This window comes from Pongo abelii, chromosome 18, assembly GCF_028885655.2.
Source record: "Pongo abelii isolate AG06213 chromosome 18, NHGRI_mPonAbe1-v2.0_pri, whole genome shotgun sequence".
Taxonomy (NCBI): domain Eukaryota; kingdom Metazoa; phylum Chordata; class Mammalia; order Primates; family Hominidae; genus Pongo; species Pongo abelii.
In genome coordinates this window covers 33264471-33278766 of record NC_072003.2, presented here as the reverse complement: position 1 = coordinate 33278766, position 14296 = coordinate 33264471, and the positions used below count along the sequence as shown (strand labels likewise).

General features: G+C 53.4%; 1 protein-coding gene across 4 annotated transcripts; it reads left to right on the top strand.

Annotated features, from left to right (window-relative positions):
* Positions 1-238: 238 nt before the first annotated feature.
* ZNF668 (zinc finger protein 668) lies at positions 239-12794 on the top strand. Of its 4 annotated transcripts, none has more exons than XM_002826367.3 (3): positions 239-474; positions 9516-10184; positions 11362-12794. In XM_002826367.3, exons 2-3 carry the CDS (start codon positions 9538-9540, stop codon positions 12572-12574), a joined length of 1860 nt encoding a protein of 619 aa, XP_002826413.1. In that variant the 5' UTR covers positions 239-474; positions 9516-9537; the 3' UTR covers positions 12575-12794. The 4 variants fall into 4 exon arrangements, with proteins under 4 accessions (XP_002826413.1, XP_063573330.1, XP_009248943.1 ...); XM_063717260.1 differs by lacking the exon at positions 239-474 and adding an exon at positions 8237-9203; XM_009250668.3 differs by lacking the exon at positions 239-474 and adding an exon at positions 8237-9425.
* Positions 12795-14296: the final 1502 nt, after the last annotated feature.

Below are 14296 nucleotides of genomic sequence, written 5' to 3'. Positions count from 1 at the left end.
TTTCCTGGGGCTCCCTGGAGGACTTTTCCCAAGGCAGATGGAGAAAACTTCGTGAAATCCACTCCTTGCTATTAAAGGAAATGTTGTGGAATATAATTGGACTTAGGTTTTGCAGAGCTTGAGCATGGCCTTTTTGTCCTCCCACCTTCTGGTTCTTGAAGACATTGCCGGTGACCTGGCCCCAGACTAACACGAGGCGGGCGTATATCGTCAGCCTGCCCGGCGTCCCCTTGCCTCAGCACACACAGAGACCTCTTGCAAGATGCTTCTCTGCCGCCATAGGCTGGAGATTCCCCGGGAACTTTCCCTTCCTTCCTAGCTGAGGAAGATCCCTCACTTCCGCTCGCCGCGCCACCGGTCCCACCTCCCCGCCCCCCGCTGGGTCCTAGCGCCGGCCCCTCTTTGGCAGAGTCCGGGCTCCGTCGGTGCGAGGAGCCGACGCCGACGCCACGGAGTCAGCACAAGTCTCATCAGGTAGGAAACGCCGGCGGGAAGCCGCGAGGGCCCTGGGCAGCCCCCACGCGGCTGCGATCCGAGCTGGCCTCAGTTTCCCTGCGGGCGCCGAGGGCGGGCCGGGTTGGCCCAGCGCGAGCAGCGCGGGCGGGGCGGGCGGTGAGCGGCCCCGGGCGCATTGCGGGCCCAGCAGGTCCTAGAACCCGCCGGCTGTCTCCGCGGTTCTGGGCTGCGGACACCCAGGCTCGGCCCGCGCGGCTGCCGGCCCGGCGCGGTGCGGTCCCGTGGGTCCTAGAGCCCGCCATGTTGCGGGTTTTTGTCTCGGCCGCGCGGCCCGCGCTGCAAGATCCCCGGCGCCGGCGGCCCCCTCCCCTGCCGAGGCCGGGCCACCACTCCCGCGGTCCTAGAGAACGCCATCTTGCAAGCCTTTGTCCCTCATTCGGCCCTCTGTCCATTCATTTGTTCATCTCCTCATCCTTCGTTCAGTTCTCCTTGCCACGTCCTCCGAGGCCACGTTTTCTGAGGCTCATAACCGGGGTCCTGCCCCCCAGGGGCTGCCTGGCTGGCGGGGGCGCCGCGTACAGACGGTTGCGAGGAGCGAGGAGCTCTGGGTTTCTGCAACTCTCGGCTCCTCGGCGCGCTTCGTAGGCCCCACCGCCCTTCAAACTCCCACAAACTTAAGGGACTCCATTTTACTGATGAGGAAACTGAGGCCCAGAGCGGCGTGGGGCCCTTACCTCTCTACTGCCATTAAGTATTCCTGAGGGCACTGGGAAAAGGGGTTCTTGAAGGATGTAAAGGGGCTTTCCCGTTGGAGAAGGCAGGCAAGGGCTCCCGAGCCCAGGAAACTGCATCTAGAGGTGGAGGGTTGAGAATTGTGGCTGGAGGTTCGGTCGCTGCCGGGAGGAGGACTCTGTCGCTGGAGCTGAGGCTGGAAAACTAGGTTGGGATCAGGTTGTGAACTGGCCCGGTTGGAGGCCTAGGATATGATTAGCGCTCACTTCTGCAGGGTTCATCTGCTCACTAGGTCACTACTGGCCGTGAGGCCTGTGTGGTGACTGCTTGTTTAGAGATGGGAAGATTGAGGTGCCTCCTTTTTCTCCTCATCCCTGCCCCAGGGTCCTAGCCTAGGATTTTTGAAAATTGAATCTCTGCTTGCCTAGTGAGACAGCAGAACTTCATCCCCTTCCTAAGCCAGTAGTGAGGCAAAGCAAGGCTTCATCGCCACGACAGGGAGCCCACTGTGGGATATTGGGGCAATAGTTGGGCCTTGTGGACTTGGAAAGGTGGAAGTATTTAGTTAATAAACAGTTATTGGTGGACATTCTCACAAACTCCTACCTTGGAGGAGGCAGAGGCTACAGACCTGGGTTCAAATTTCATCTGAGGTTGGTTCTTTCCATTTGTTTTGGGTCACCACACAGGGTTCTGGGTGTAGAGGAGGCAGATGATCGGTTTCCTAGCCCTTTGTCAGCCTGGACTCTGGTGCTGGTGATGAAGAATTAACAGCCAAACTATAAGATGTGTAATGCTAGCAAAGCAATAGTCAGGGCTCAGAGAGCAGGTGTTGGGATTTGAACACTGGCTGGGACCGTGACTAGTAAGCTTGTTTCTTTGTGGTGTCACTTCTCATAAGAACGCTAATCCTGTTGGACCAGGGCCATACCCTTATGACGTCATTCAACCTTAATTACTTCCATAAAGGCCTTATCTCCAAATACAGTCACAATGAGAGTTAGAATTTCAATATATGAATGGACAGGGAACACAAACATTCACTCATAATGAACTTCTAGGCAGCTGTGCAATTGGCTTGAGTAGTTGAGTATTATGCACAAAATGCTTAGAATGATACCTTGCCCATGGTAAATGATACCTTGCCCATGGCAAGGAGTATTGTCCAGATGACACCATAAAGGAAATTAGAGAGGAGGGGGCTGGTCACTGTGGCTCATGCCTGTAATCACAGCACTTTAGGAAGCCAAAGTGCAGGAGCACCTGAAGCCAGGAGTTCTCGAGACCACTGTCGGCAGCGTAGTGAGACCTCCATCTCTATATACAAAGAATTTTTAATAAATTAGCGAGGTGTGGTGGTGGGTGCCTATAGTCCTAGCTACTCAGGAGGATTGCTTGAGTGCAGGAGTTCGAGGCTGAAGTGAGCTATGATTGAGCCACTGCACTCCAGGGTGACAGAGTGAGACCTGATCTCTAAATAAAAATAAAGGCCAGGCACGGTGGCTCACACCTGTAATCCCAGCAGTTTGGGAGGCTGAGGCGGGCGGATCACTTGAGGTCAGGAGTTCCAGACCAGCGTGGCCAACGTGGTGAAACCCTATCTCTACTAAAAATACAAAAGTTTGCCAGGTGTGATGGCTTTCACCTGTAGTCCTAGCTCCTCGGGAGGCTGAGGCTGGAGAATCACTGGAACCCGGGAGGTGGAGGCTGCAGTGAGCTGAGATGCAGCCACTGCACTCCAGCCTGGGCAACAAAGACTTTCTCTCAAAGAAATAAATAAATAAAAATAAAATAAATAGACCGGGCATGGTGGCTCAAGCCTGTAATCCCAGTCCTTTGGGAGGCCAAGGTGGGTGGATCACCTGAGGTCAGAAGTTCCAGACCAGCCTGGCCAACATGGCCATCTCTACTAAAAATACAAAAAATTAGCTGGCCGTGGTGGCAGGCACCTGTAATTCCAAATACTTGGGAGGCTGAGGCAGAAGAATTGCTTGAACCCAGGAGGCAGAGGTTGCAGTGAGCCGACATCACACCATTGCACTCCAGCCTGGGCAACAGAGGGAGACTCTGTCTCAAAAAATAATAATAATAAATAATAAAATAAATTAAATAAAAATAAGCCAGGCACGGTGGCTCATGCCTGTAATCCCAGCACTCTGGGAAGCCAAGGCGGTGGATCATCTGAGGTCAGGAGTTCGAGACCAGCCTGGCCAACATGGTGAAACCCCATCTCTACTAAAAATACAAAAAATTAGCCGGGCGTGTTGGTGGATGCCTGTAATTCCAGCTACTCGGGAGGCTGAGTCAGGAAAATCTCGTGAACCGGGGAGGTGGAGGTTGCAGTGAGCAGAGATCGTGCCATTGCACTCCAGCCTCAGCAACAAGAGTGAAACTCTGTCTCAAAAATAAATAAATAAATAAAAATAAAAACAATTTTTAAAAAGTAAAGAGGGCTGGGCACAGTGGCTCATGCCTGTAATCCAAGCACTTTGGGAAGCCAAGGTGGGTGGATCACTTGAGGTCAGGAGTTCAAGACCAGCCTGGCCAACATGGTGAAATCCTCTCTCTCCTAAAAATACAAAAATGAGCCGGATGTAGTGGCAGGCGCCTATAATTCCAGCTACTCGGGAGGCTGAGGCAGGAGAATCGCTTGAACCTGGGAGGCGGAGGTTGCAGTGAGTAGATATTGTGCCATTGCACTCCAGCCTGGGTGGTAGAGTGAGACTCCGTCTCAAAAAAAGGGCCAGGCGCAGTGGCTCACACCTGTAATCCCAGCACTCTGGGAGGCTGAGGCAGGTGGATCACGAGGTCAGGAGATTGAGACCATCTTGGCTAACACAGTGAAACCCTGTCTCTACTAAAAATACAAAAAATTAGCCGGGCGTGGTGGCGGGCGCCTGTAGTCCCAGCTACTCGTGAGGCTGAGGCAGGAGAATGGCATGAACCCAGGAGGCGGAGCTTGCAGTGAGCCGAGATTGTGCCACTGCACTCCAGCCTGGGCGACAGAGTGAGACTCCGTCTCAAAAAAAAAAAAAAAAAAAAATAGCCGGGCATGGTGGTGGGCACCTGTAGTCCCATCTACTTAGGAGGCTGAGGCAGGAGAACTGCTTGATAGATAATCATGAGATTCCGTCAAAAAATAGTAATAATAATAAAGAGTAGATAGAGAGTGATTATCAGGGGTAAAGATAGCATTGAGAAAGGTAGTCATTCGGTGCTCCTTGGTTGGTTAAAAAAGGAAAAAATTTGGAATATTAAAAGGGGGGAAGAAAAGGAAAGGTGGTCAAGAAAGCTCTTTTTGAGGAGGTGTCTGGGAGCTGAGATCCAAATAACACCAAAAAAGACAGCTACACAAAGATCCTGGGAGAAGAGTGGCTCAGACAGAGGGAACTGCTAGTGCCATTGCCCTGAGGTGGGAAGGAATTTAGTTCTTTGAGGAGAAGAAAGGGGGCATCTGTGGGTAGAGCCCAGTGGGCCAGGGAGAGGAGTGGGAGGTGAGGTTGGCAGGATTTTTTTTGTGTGTGTGTGTGTGTGTGTGTATTTTTAGTAGAGATGGGGTTTCACCATGTTGACCAGGCTGGTCTCAAACTCCTGGCCTCAAGTGATCTGCCCAGGTAGGCAGGATTTAGATGGTTTGGGGCTATGCTGGCCATGGAAAAGATATTGGTCTTTTTCCTGGGAGCAGTGGGAAGTCTCATGATTCAACCTGGGGGAGAGAATGGAGACTTGGGTTCGAGTCTGGCTCCTTGGCCAGCTGTGTGTCCTTGTGTACAGTTTTTCCTTTATGGGGGCCTTAATCTCAATATCTGAAAAAGAGGTGTAGTGAACACTTAAAATGCTCCTCTCCTAAGAGCTTGTGGAGACCTAAGGATGTGTGTTTGGTTCTTCAGTATTGGTTGGGCCAGGCATGGTGGTTCATGCCTGTAATCCCAGCACTTTGGGAGGCTGCAGTGGGAGGATCACTTGAGCCCAGGAGTTCTAGACCAGCCCAGGCAACATAGCAAGACTTCATCTCTACTAAAAATAAAATAAAAATTAGCCAGGCATGGTGGTGCATGCCTGTAGTCCCAGCTCCTTGGGAGGCTGAAGTGGGAGGATTGCTTGAGTCTGGGAAGTCAAGGCTGCAGTGAGCCATGATTGCACCACTGCACTCCAGCCTGAGCGACAGAGTGAGATCTTGTTTCAAAACCAAACAAACAAACGAAAGTATTGGCTGGAATGATCCAGAGTGTATTTAAAATACAGATTCCTGAGGCCTACCTCAAGCTCTTTAATAAAAAAAAAAAGACCAGGCGTGGTGGCTCACGCCTGTAATCCCAGCACTTTGGGAGGCCGAGGCGGGCAGATCACAAGGTCAGGAGATTGAGACCATCCTGGCTAACACAGTGAAACCCCGTCTCTACTAAAAATACAAAAAATTATCCAGGTGTGGTGGCAGGTGCCTGTAGTTCCAGCTACTCGGGAGGCAGAGGTTGCAGTGAGCCAAGATCGCGCCACTGCACTCCAGCCTGGGCAGCAAAGTGAGACTCCATCTCAAAAATTATATATATATATATTTTTTTTTTAATGGTGGGATGTTAGACAGAGACCTAGCCTACCTGGCCTCTTTGTGTAGCTGGGCACGTGCTGAGACCAACCTGGCACTCCCCTACCTTTTCCCCTGGGAAGTGCCATGGGAGGAGGGATTTCCCCTCCAGCTACCTGGTGTCTGACTCACAGATAGGGAGGCTGAGACCCAGAGCTGGCAAGAGGCAGTAGAAGGGCCAGAGCTCAGAACCACTGGGCCAACCCTTCTGAGAGGGAAGCAGAGACATAAAGGGTGCCGGCCAGGGTCTCAAGGCAGTTCTGCAAGGATGAGAGAAGACATACGTATGACCTGAGCTCAGGGTTCTGGTCACTGTGGGGCTGGCCGAGGCAGCAGACAAGCCTAAGAGGCCCCAGACCACTGAGCAAGACCCCAACAACTTAAGGCAAATTAAACACCTGGACTGAAGTCCCAGCTGCTTAGGTTACCCATTGTGGGACCATGGGCAAGTCACTTAACTCTTGGAACCTCGATTTATTCCTCTGTAAAGTAGGGACAAGAATCCCTATCTCAGGAAGCTGTAAGACATTAAATTAAATAAACTAGCACACCCAGCAATGTGTCTGGCTCTGAGAAGACTCTGATAATTGAGGACAGTAATTATTTTTGACTCATTCATTCCTCACCCAACCCTGTCAGGTAAGTACTATCATTATCTCCATTTTTCAGATTAGAAAACTGAGGTTCTGAGACATGCAGTACATTACACAAGGTCACATCAGCTGGGAATTGATGGAGGCAAAATCTGAAGCCAGACAGTTTGGCTTCAGGGACTGGGCACTTAACAAAATACTGAACCATTTCTCTGGACCTTGGTTCCCTTATCTGTGAAAATGGAATAACAGAACTTTCCTCATGGGATTGCCATGAAGGGTAACTGAGCTAATACACATAAGGAGTTTAGGATACTGCCTGGTATTTGGCGAGTGCTCAGTAAATGTGAGCTATCTTTTTTAATATTTATTTATTTATTTATTTATTTATTTATTTTTGAGATGGGGTCTCACTCTGTTGCCAGGCTGGAGTGCAGTGGCACCATCTTGGCTTACTGCAACCTCAGTCTCCTTGGGCTCAAGCATTTCTCCCACCTCAGCCTTCTAAGTAGCTGGGAGTACAGGCATGCACCACCATGCCTGGCTAATTTTTGTATTTTTTGTAGAAATGGGATTTTGCTATATCGCCCAGGCTGGTCTTGAACTCTTGGGCTCAAGGGATCCACCCGCCTTGTCTTGAACTCCTGGGCTCAAGCGATCCACCCGCCTTGGTCTCCCAAAGTGCTAGGATTACAGGTGTGAGCCACTGAACCTGGCCCAAGCTATCATTTTTATTAAGGAGGAACATTATCAGGCAGACTCTCCAGAAACCATCTGGAAGAGGTAGTGAGTACCTCATCCAGAAATAGGGAGGGATCCCTTGGAAACTGTAGGAAGAATTCAAGTCATCAGGAAGGTTAGAATTCAGTCCCTTTAACTTATCTTCAAGCCCCAGGATTGATTGATTGATTGATTGATTGATTGAGACAGTGTCTTGCCCTGTCTCCCAGGCTGGAGTGCAGTGGTACAGCCTTGAACTCCTGGGCTCAAGCAATCCTCCCACCCCAGCCTCTCAAGTAGGCAGGACTACAGGCACATGCCACCACACCTGGCTAATTTTTATTTTTAGTAGAGATGGGATCTCACCAGGTTGCCCAGGCTGGAGTGCAGTGGTACGATCATAGTTCCCTGCAGCCTCGAACCCCTGGGTTCAAGGGATTCTCCCGCCTTAGCCTCCCACGTAGCTGGGACTTCGGGAGCCTGCCACCACACCTAGCTAAGCCCTAGGATTTAGTGGGAAAAGTGAAATAACCGAAAAAGTGAAATAACCAAGTGAGGATAGAATGGAGTTTTGTAGGACTGGGGCCAAACCCAAAGGGGAGATGCTTGAGGATCCTCCTGGTGGAAGTGGGGCTCCAGTGAAGGACTTGTCAGATTTGGAACAAGTAGGAAGAACCTGGGGATTTGCATGGTGTGGTGGAAGCCACGGAAAGTTCTTGAGCAGGGAACAGGAAACATCATTCATTACTTTTGGGAGAAGACCGGCTGCATGGGGTTGGGGAGGGAGGGCAGCGTGCAGGCCTGAGGCTGGGACTTTAGGCAGAAGGGTGCTGACTCTAAGGATGTGGCCCTTGCCACGCGTCAGGGGCTCCTGTGTCCTCCCTGGGTCAACCATGTAAGCTGCTTCTCCTGCCCTTTCCTGGCATAAGGGGCCCTGAGTCTCTGTATTTCCCCTAGCACACTTGTGGCTCAGCTCAGTTTCCTCCTCCTGAACCCCAGTGTCATAACTTAGAAGCTACAAACCCCTAAGGTGTTCAGATGAGGAAATAGTCTTTTTTTTTGAGATGGAGTCTCACTCTGTCGCCCAGGCTGGATTGCAGTGGCGCGATCTTGGGTCACTGCAAGCTCCGCCTCCCGGGTTCACGCCATTCTCCTGCCTCAGCCTCCCGAGTAGCTGGGACTACAGGCGCCCACCACCACGCCCGGCTAATTTTTTTTTTGCATTTTCAGTAGAGACGGGGTTTCACTGTGTCAGCCAGGATGGTCTCGATCTCCTGACCTCGTGATCCGCCCCCCTCGGCCTCCCAAAGTGCTGGGATTACAGGCATGAGCCACCGTGCCCGGCCGGAAATAGTCTTATGTAAACAACACTCATTTCACTGAGGTCTCATAGTAATCCAGGGGGCTGAAGTAGAACGTAGGCCTCCTAGCCTCTGGGCACACCTGGCTCCCTGCAGCCCCCACTCCTCAGACCCCTTCCCCCAGCAGCAGCTACTGAGCACTCCTTAAGTGGATCTGCCATAATCCTCTTCCCTTCATCCCACAGGGAGGATGAGCTGGTGTTAAGACTAATACAGCCATTAATCCTGTTTCCTCCCAACCGTGATCCCCAGGAGCAGCTGGGTGGAGGGCATCTGGGTTCTGGACCACAAAGTAGGGATCTCAGCTAGAGCTGGTATCCCAGGAGGCCATGTTAGATCAGATACATCAGTTATGATTCAGAAAGAGGCTTCTAGCTGCTAGCAATGGCTCAGGCTGCCTTGAGTGATTCTCCATTACCAGAGTTGTGGGAACAGGCCAACAAGATTCCAGAGCAGAGAGTGGACAGATTCCAGTCTGGGGCGGAGGCCCATACAGCTGTGCAAGGCCAGAATTCTGTGTGAACAATTGCTGTCTCTGAGGGCTAACCATCCAGAGGAGGAAAGAAAACACAAATGCTGGGGACCTGTCACTTCTAGACAGTGCCAGCTACCAGATTTAGCCCATTGGCTCAGCCCTTTTCTGGTCCCAGGTCTGTCTTTTCTGGGCGCTTGGAGACCTTCAGGCCAGGCCCATGTCTGGGTACACTCTTTATCCTGGCATATAGTTCTTGGACACTGAGCTGAAGAAGGAAGATGGTGAGACAGATAGAACCTGGGCCTCTGGGAATGCCACAGTGTTTGGAAAAGCCCGTTGAGGGGGGAAGTGTAGGTGAATCTTTTGTGACCCCCAGCCTCCTTTCTTAGTGGTTCTGCCGACCCTTGGTCCAACTCCTTTCTTCAATGAGCAGATCAGGGAGGAAACGAACGCAGGGTGTCAGAGCCAGGAATGCTGGGCAGGAAGGATGTGGGGGTTCCAAGGTGAGAAATGCAGATGAGATAGAGTTCTCTCTGAGGCCTTCAGGAGTGGCGAAGTTATGTGGCTTTGGTCTAACTTTGCTTCTCTTGCAGAGAAACCCCGTTCACCAAGGCCATGGAAGTGGAGGCTGCAGAGGCCCGGTCCCCAGCCCCCGGCTACAAGCGCTCGGGCCGCCGCTACAAGTGCCTGTCCTGTACCAAGACATTTCCAAATGCGCCCAGGGCAGCGCGCCACGCTGCCACACATGGGCCGGCAGACTGCTCTGAGGAGGTGGCCGAGGTGAAGCCAAAGCCAGAGACAGAAGCTAAGGCAGAGGAAGCCAGTGGGGACAAGGTGTCAGGCTCCGCGGCTAAGCCTAGGCCCTATGCGTGTCCGCTATGCCCCAAGGCCTACAAGACCGCACCCGAGCTGCGCAGCCACGGGCGCAGCCACACGGGGGAGAAGCCCTTTCCGTGCCCCGAGTGCGGCCGCCGCTTCATGCAGCCCGTGTGCCTGCGCGTGCACCTGGCCTCGCACGCTGGCGAACTGCCCTTCCGCTGTGCGCACTGCCCCAAGGCCTATGGCGCGCTCTCCAAGCTCAAGATCCACCAGCGTGGCCACACAGGCGAGCGGCCCTACGCCTGCGCCGACTGCGGCAAGAGCTTTGCTGACCCTTCAGTGTTCCGCAAGCACCGGCGTACTCACGCTGGCCTGCGGCCCTACAGCTGCGAGCGTTGCGGCAAAGCCTATGCGGAGCTAAAGGACCTCCGCAACCATGAGCGGTGAGGGTGCCTTCCGGGGCAGGGCGACAGCGTTGCTGCAGCCAGTGGGGCCTGGGGTTGAGTCTCAGGGTAAAGTGAGCCAATGGGAAGGTGGGCATGGCAGATCCAAGGGGAGGGGCTAGGCATGTGGGAGAAATTGGTGCCCCTGATTGGGCAGAGGTGGCAACCGCCTTGAGGTTGATCCCTGAGGATGGGATTGGGTCAGATTGGCCTCCGTTCCAGGCCAGCTGGAAAGGGGGCGGGGTTTGGAGTTGGGCAGTTCTGAGGGTCTTTTGTGGAGACCAGGAGGTGTGAGTGGGGCCTGGTTTGTCTAGGTCATTTTTTTTTTCTTTTTCTCAGCCTCTACATTAATGACATGTTTCTAGGCTGGGCACAATAGCTCACGCCTATAATTCCAGCACTTTCGGAGGCTGAGGCAGGAGGATCGCTTGAGCCCAAGAGTTCAAAACCAGCCTGGGCAACACAGCAAGCCTCGTCTCTATAAAAATAAAAAAATTACCTGAGCGTGGGGATGTACACTTCTAGTCCCGGGTACTTGGAAGGATAAGGTAGGAGGATGGCCTGAGCCCGGGAGGTCGAGGCTGCAGTGAGCCATGATCAGGCCACTGCATTCCAGCCTGGGGAACAGGAAAAAAAAGGCGGAGGACATATATCTTGGTTTTTTGGTTTTGTTTTTGTTTGTTTGTTTGTTTTTTGAGACGGAGTTTTGCTCTTGTTGCCCAGGCTAGAGTGCAATGGCGCGATCTCGGCTCACTGCAAGCTCCGCCTCCCGGGTTCACGCCATTCTCCTGCCTCAGCCTCCCGAGTAGCTGGGACTACAGGCGCCCACCACCACGCCCGGCTAATTTTTTTTTGCATTTTCAGTAGAGACGGGGTTTCACTGTGTCAGCCAGGATGGTCTCGATCTCCTGACCTCGTGATCTGCCCGCCTTGGCCTCCCAAAGTGCTGGAATTACAGGCGTGAGCCACCGCGCCCGGCCCATATCTTGGTCTTTGGAATAGAGACACCCAGCCAGCCTGAAGGCTGCTTCCTCTGGGGTGCAGCCATGTGGCTCTTAGGGGATTAAGCCTAGGCCCCCACGGACGTTTGGGGAACCCCTAAAGTACAGCCCAGACAGGCAGTGGGGTCAGGTTATGGGTCTGTCGCCTTCACGCCAAGTCCTCCACACCCCCGCAGGTCCCACACCGGCGAGCGCCCCTTCCTCTGCTCCGAGTGCGGGAAGAGCTTCTCCCGCTCATCCTCGCTCACATGCCACCAGCGCATCCACGCGGCACAGAAGCCCTACCGCTGCCCGGCCTGCGGCAAGGGCTTCACGCAGCTCAGTTCCTACCAGAGCCACGAGCGCACGCACTCGGGGGAGAAGCCCTTCCTGTGCCCGCGCTGCGGCCGCATGTTCTCCGACCCCTCGAGCTTCCGTCGCCACCAGCGCGCGCATGAAGGGGTGAAGCCGTACCACTGTGAGAAGTGCGGCAAGGACTTCAGGCAGCCGGCGGACCTGGCCATGCACCGGCGTGTGCACACGGGCGACCGGCCGTTCAAGTGCCTACAGTGTGACAAGACGTTCGTGGCGTCCTGGGACCTCAAGCGGCACGCGCTGGTGCACTCTGGCCAGCGGCCCTTCCGCTGTGAGGAGTGCGGGCGAGCCTTCGCCGAGCGTGCCAGCCTCACGAAGCACAGCCGGGTGCACTCGGGGGAGCGCCCCTTCCATTGTAACGCGTGTGGGAAGTCCTTTGTGGTGTCGTCGAGCCTGAGGAAGCACGAGCGGACCCATCGAAGCAGTGAGGCCGCGGGGGTGCCCCCTGCACAGGAGCTGGTGGTGGGGTTGGCGCTGCCTGTGGGTGTGGCAGGTGAGAGTTCAGCCGCCCCGGCAGCAGGGGCGGGGCTGGGGGACCCTCCAGCAGGGCTGCTAGGGCTGCCCCCGGAGTCAGGTGGTGTGATGGCCACACAGTGGCAGGTGGTGGGCATGACGGTGGAGCATGTGGAATGCCAAGATGCTGGTGTCCGGGATGCTCCTGGTCCCTTGGAAGGGGCAGGCGAGGCGGGGGGTGAGGAGGCTGACGAGAAGCCCCCCCAGTTTGTGTGCCGAGAGTGCAAGGAGACCTTCTCCACAATGACGCTGCTGCGTCGGCACGAGCGCTCACACCCGGAGCTCCGGCCCTTCCCCTGCACCCAGTGCGGCAAGAGCTTCTCTGACCGGGCTGGGCTGCGCAAACACAGCCGCACTCACAGCTCAGTGCGCCCCTACACCTGCCCCCATTGTCCCAAGGCCTTCTTGAGTGCCAGCGACCTGCGCAAGCATGAACGCACCCACCCTGTGCCCATGGGGACCCCCACACCCCTGGAGCCCCTGGTGGCTTTGCTAGGAATGCATGAAGAGGGGCCGGCCTGAAGCCCATGACCCCCCAGCACCACACTCCGGGAGCCCAGCCCCCACAGGGGCTTCCTGTACCTCCTTTTGCCTGGCTCTGCTCTTTAGACTCCAGATCCTTACCCCTCAGCAACTAGCTCACCTGTCGCGCAGCTAAGAGAGCTGGGACAGTGGAGGCTGGCAGAAGCTGATACTTGACTGTCTAGGAGTAACACTCATTAAAGCTTTCATTTTGGCACCAGATCGTCTTCTGTGTTCTGGTTGGGAGTGAATGGGTGGGAGTTTGGGCATCAGGTAAGGTTCAGTGAAGACCCCTGGATCCACAGATTTGAAACTAGAAGGGTCTTTGGATGCAGTTTCCCAAAGTATGTTTCAGGATGTCTAGTGACAAAAGGTTTCATGGGCAGGTAAGAAAGGAAATTCCCGTGCCCTTCTTGGGATTCTTGGTGATCAAAACTTGGTGATCAAAAGTGGGCTGGGGTGGCCCTGGAGGAGCAGTCCCTCTGGCAGCTAGGAGCTGGCATCTCCAGGCCCACTGCCCCCTTGTTGTGAGGGCCTGGGACTTAGGAATCTGCCCGCAAAAGGGGTATTGTTCATTAAAATCTACCCATTTTCTCATAGAAAATACGTCTTCAATTGCCTGGTGGTGGCTCACACCTGTAATCCCAGCCCTTCGGGAGGCTGAGGCAGGCAGATCACCTGAGGTCAGCAGTTCTGAGACCAGCCTAGTCAACATGGCAAAACCCTGTCTCTATTAAAATTACAAAAACTAGCCAGATGTGGTGGCGCATGCCATAGTCCCAGCTACTCGGGAGGCTGAGGCAGGAGAATCACTTGAACCCGGGAGGTAGAGGTTGCGGTGAGCCAAGATCCCACCACTGCGCTCCAGCCTGGGCTACAGAGCAAAACTCTGCCTCAAAAAAAAAAAAATTATCACAAGCATTGATAAGTCCAGCAGTGAACACATCTGTTTAGCTTTGTTTAGCCCATATTTATTTGATTATGGAAACCTTTTACTGACTAGTTCTACTTTTATCCTTTCATAGATAATAAACTGCGGATAAAAATTAGTTATCTTTCCTGTATACTAAAGTAACAAATTAGAAAATATACTTGGTGGAAAAAGGATTCCCAATTCACAACAAAATCCATGGACCATGAACGAATAAACCTCACAAGAAATGTGCAAAACTGTATGAAAAGAAATGATATCTCCAACCTGAAGGATATGAAATAAGACCTAAGTAAATGGAGACATATACCATATATCTGAATGGAAAGACTGATTATTAAAAGATGTCCACCAGGCCCGATGGCTTACGGCTTTAATTCCAGCATTTTGGGAGGCTGAGGTGGGAGGATCAACCGACGTCAGGAGTTCGAGACCAACCTGGCCAACATGGTGAAGCCCTATCTCTACTGAAAAATACAAAAATTAGCCGGGTATAGTGGTGGTCACCTCTAATCTCAGCTACTCGGGAGGCTGAGGCAGGAGAATTGCTCGAACCCGGGAGGCAGAGGTTGCAGTGAGCTGAGAACGAGCTGTTGCACTCCAGCCTGGGTGATAACAGCGAAACTCCGTCTCAAAAAAATAAATAAATGGGCCAGGTGTGGCGGCTCATGCCTGTAATCCCAGCACTTTGGGAGGCCAAGGAGGGTGGATCATCTGAGGTCAGGAGTTTGAGACCAGCCTGGCCAACATGGTGAAATCCCATCTCTACTAAAAATACAAAATTAGCCGGG

Excerpts from the sequence above, each read along its gene's own strand:
- ZNF668 (XM_009250668.3), top strand. The coding sequence starts at position 9,394 with ATGCTGGGCAGGAAGGATGTGGGGGTTCCAAG. Across the intron at positions 9,426-9,515 it reads AAGGATGTGGGGGTTCCAAG|AGAAACCCCGTTCACCAAGG; the intron begins GTGAGAAATGCA and ends CTTCTCTTGCAG. Across the intron at positions 10,185-11,361 it reads GACCTCCGCAACCATGAGCG|GTCCCACACCGGCGAGCGCC; the intron begins GTGAGGGTGCCT and ends ACACCCCCGCAG.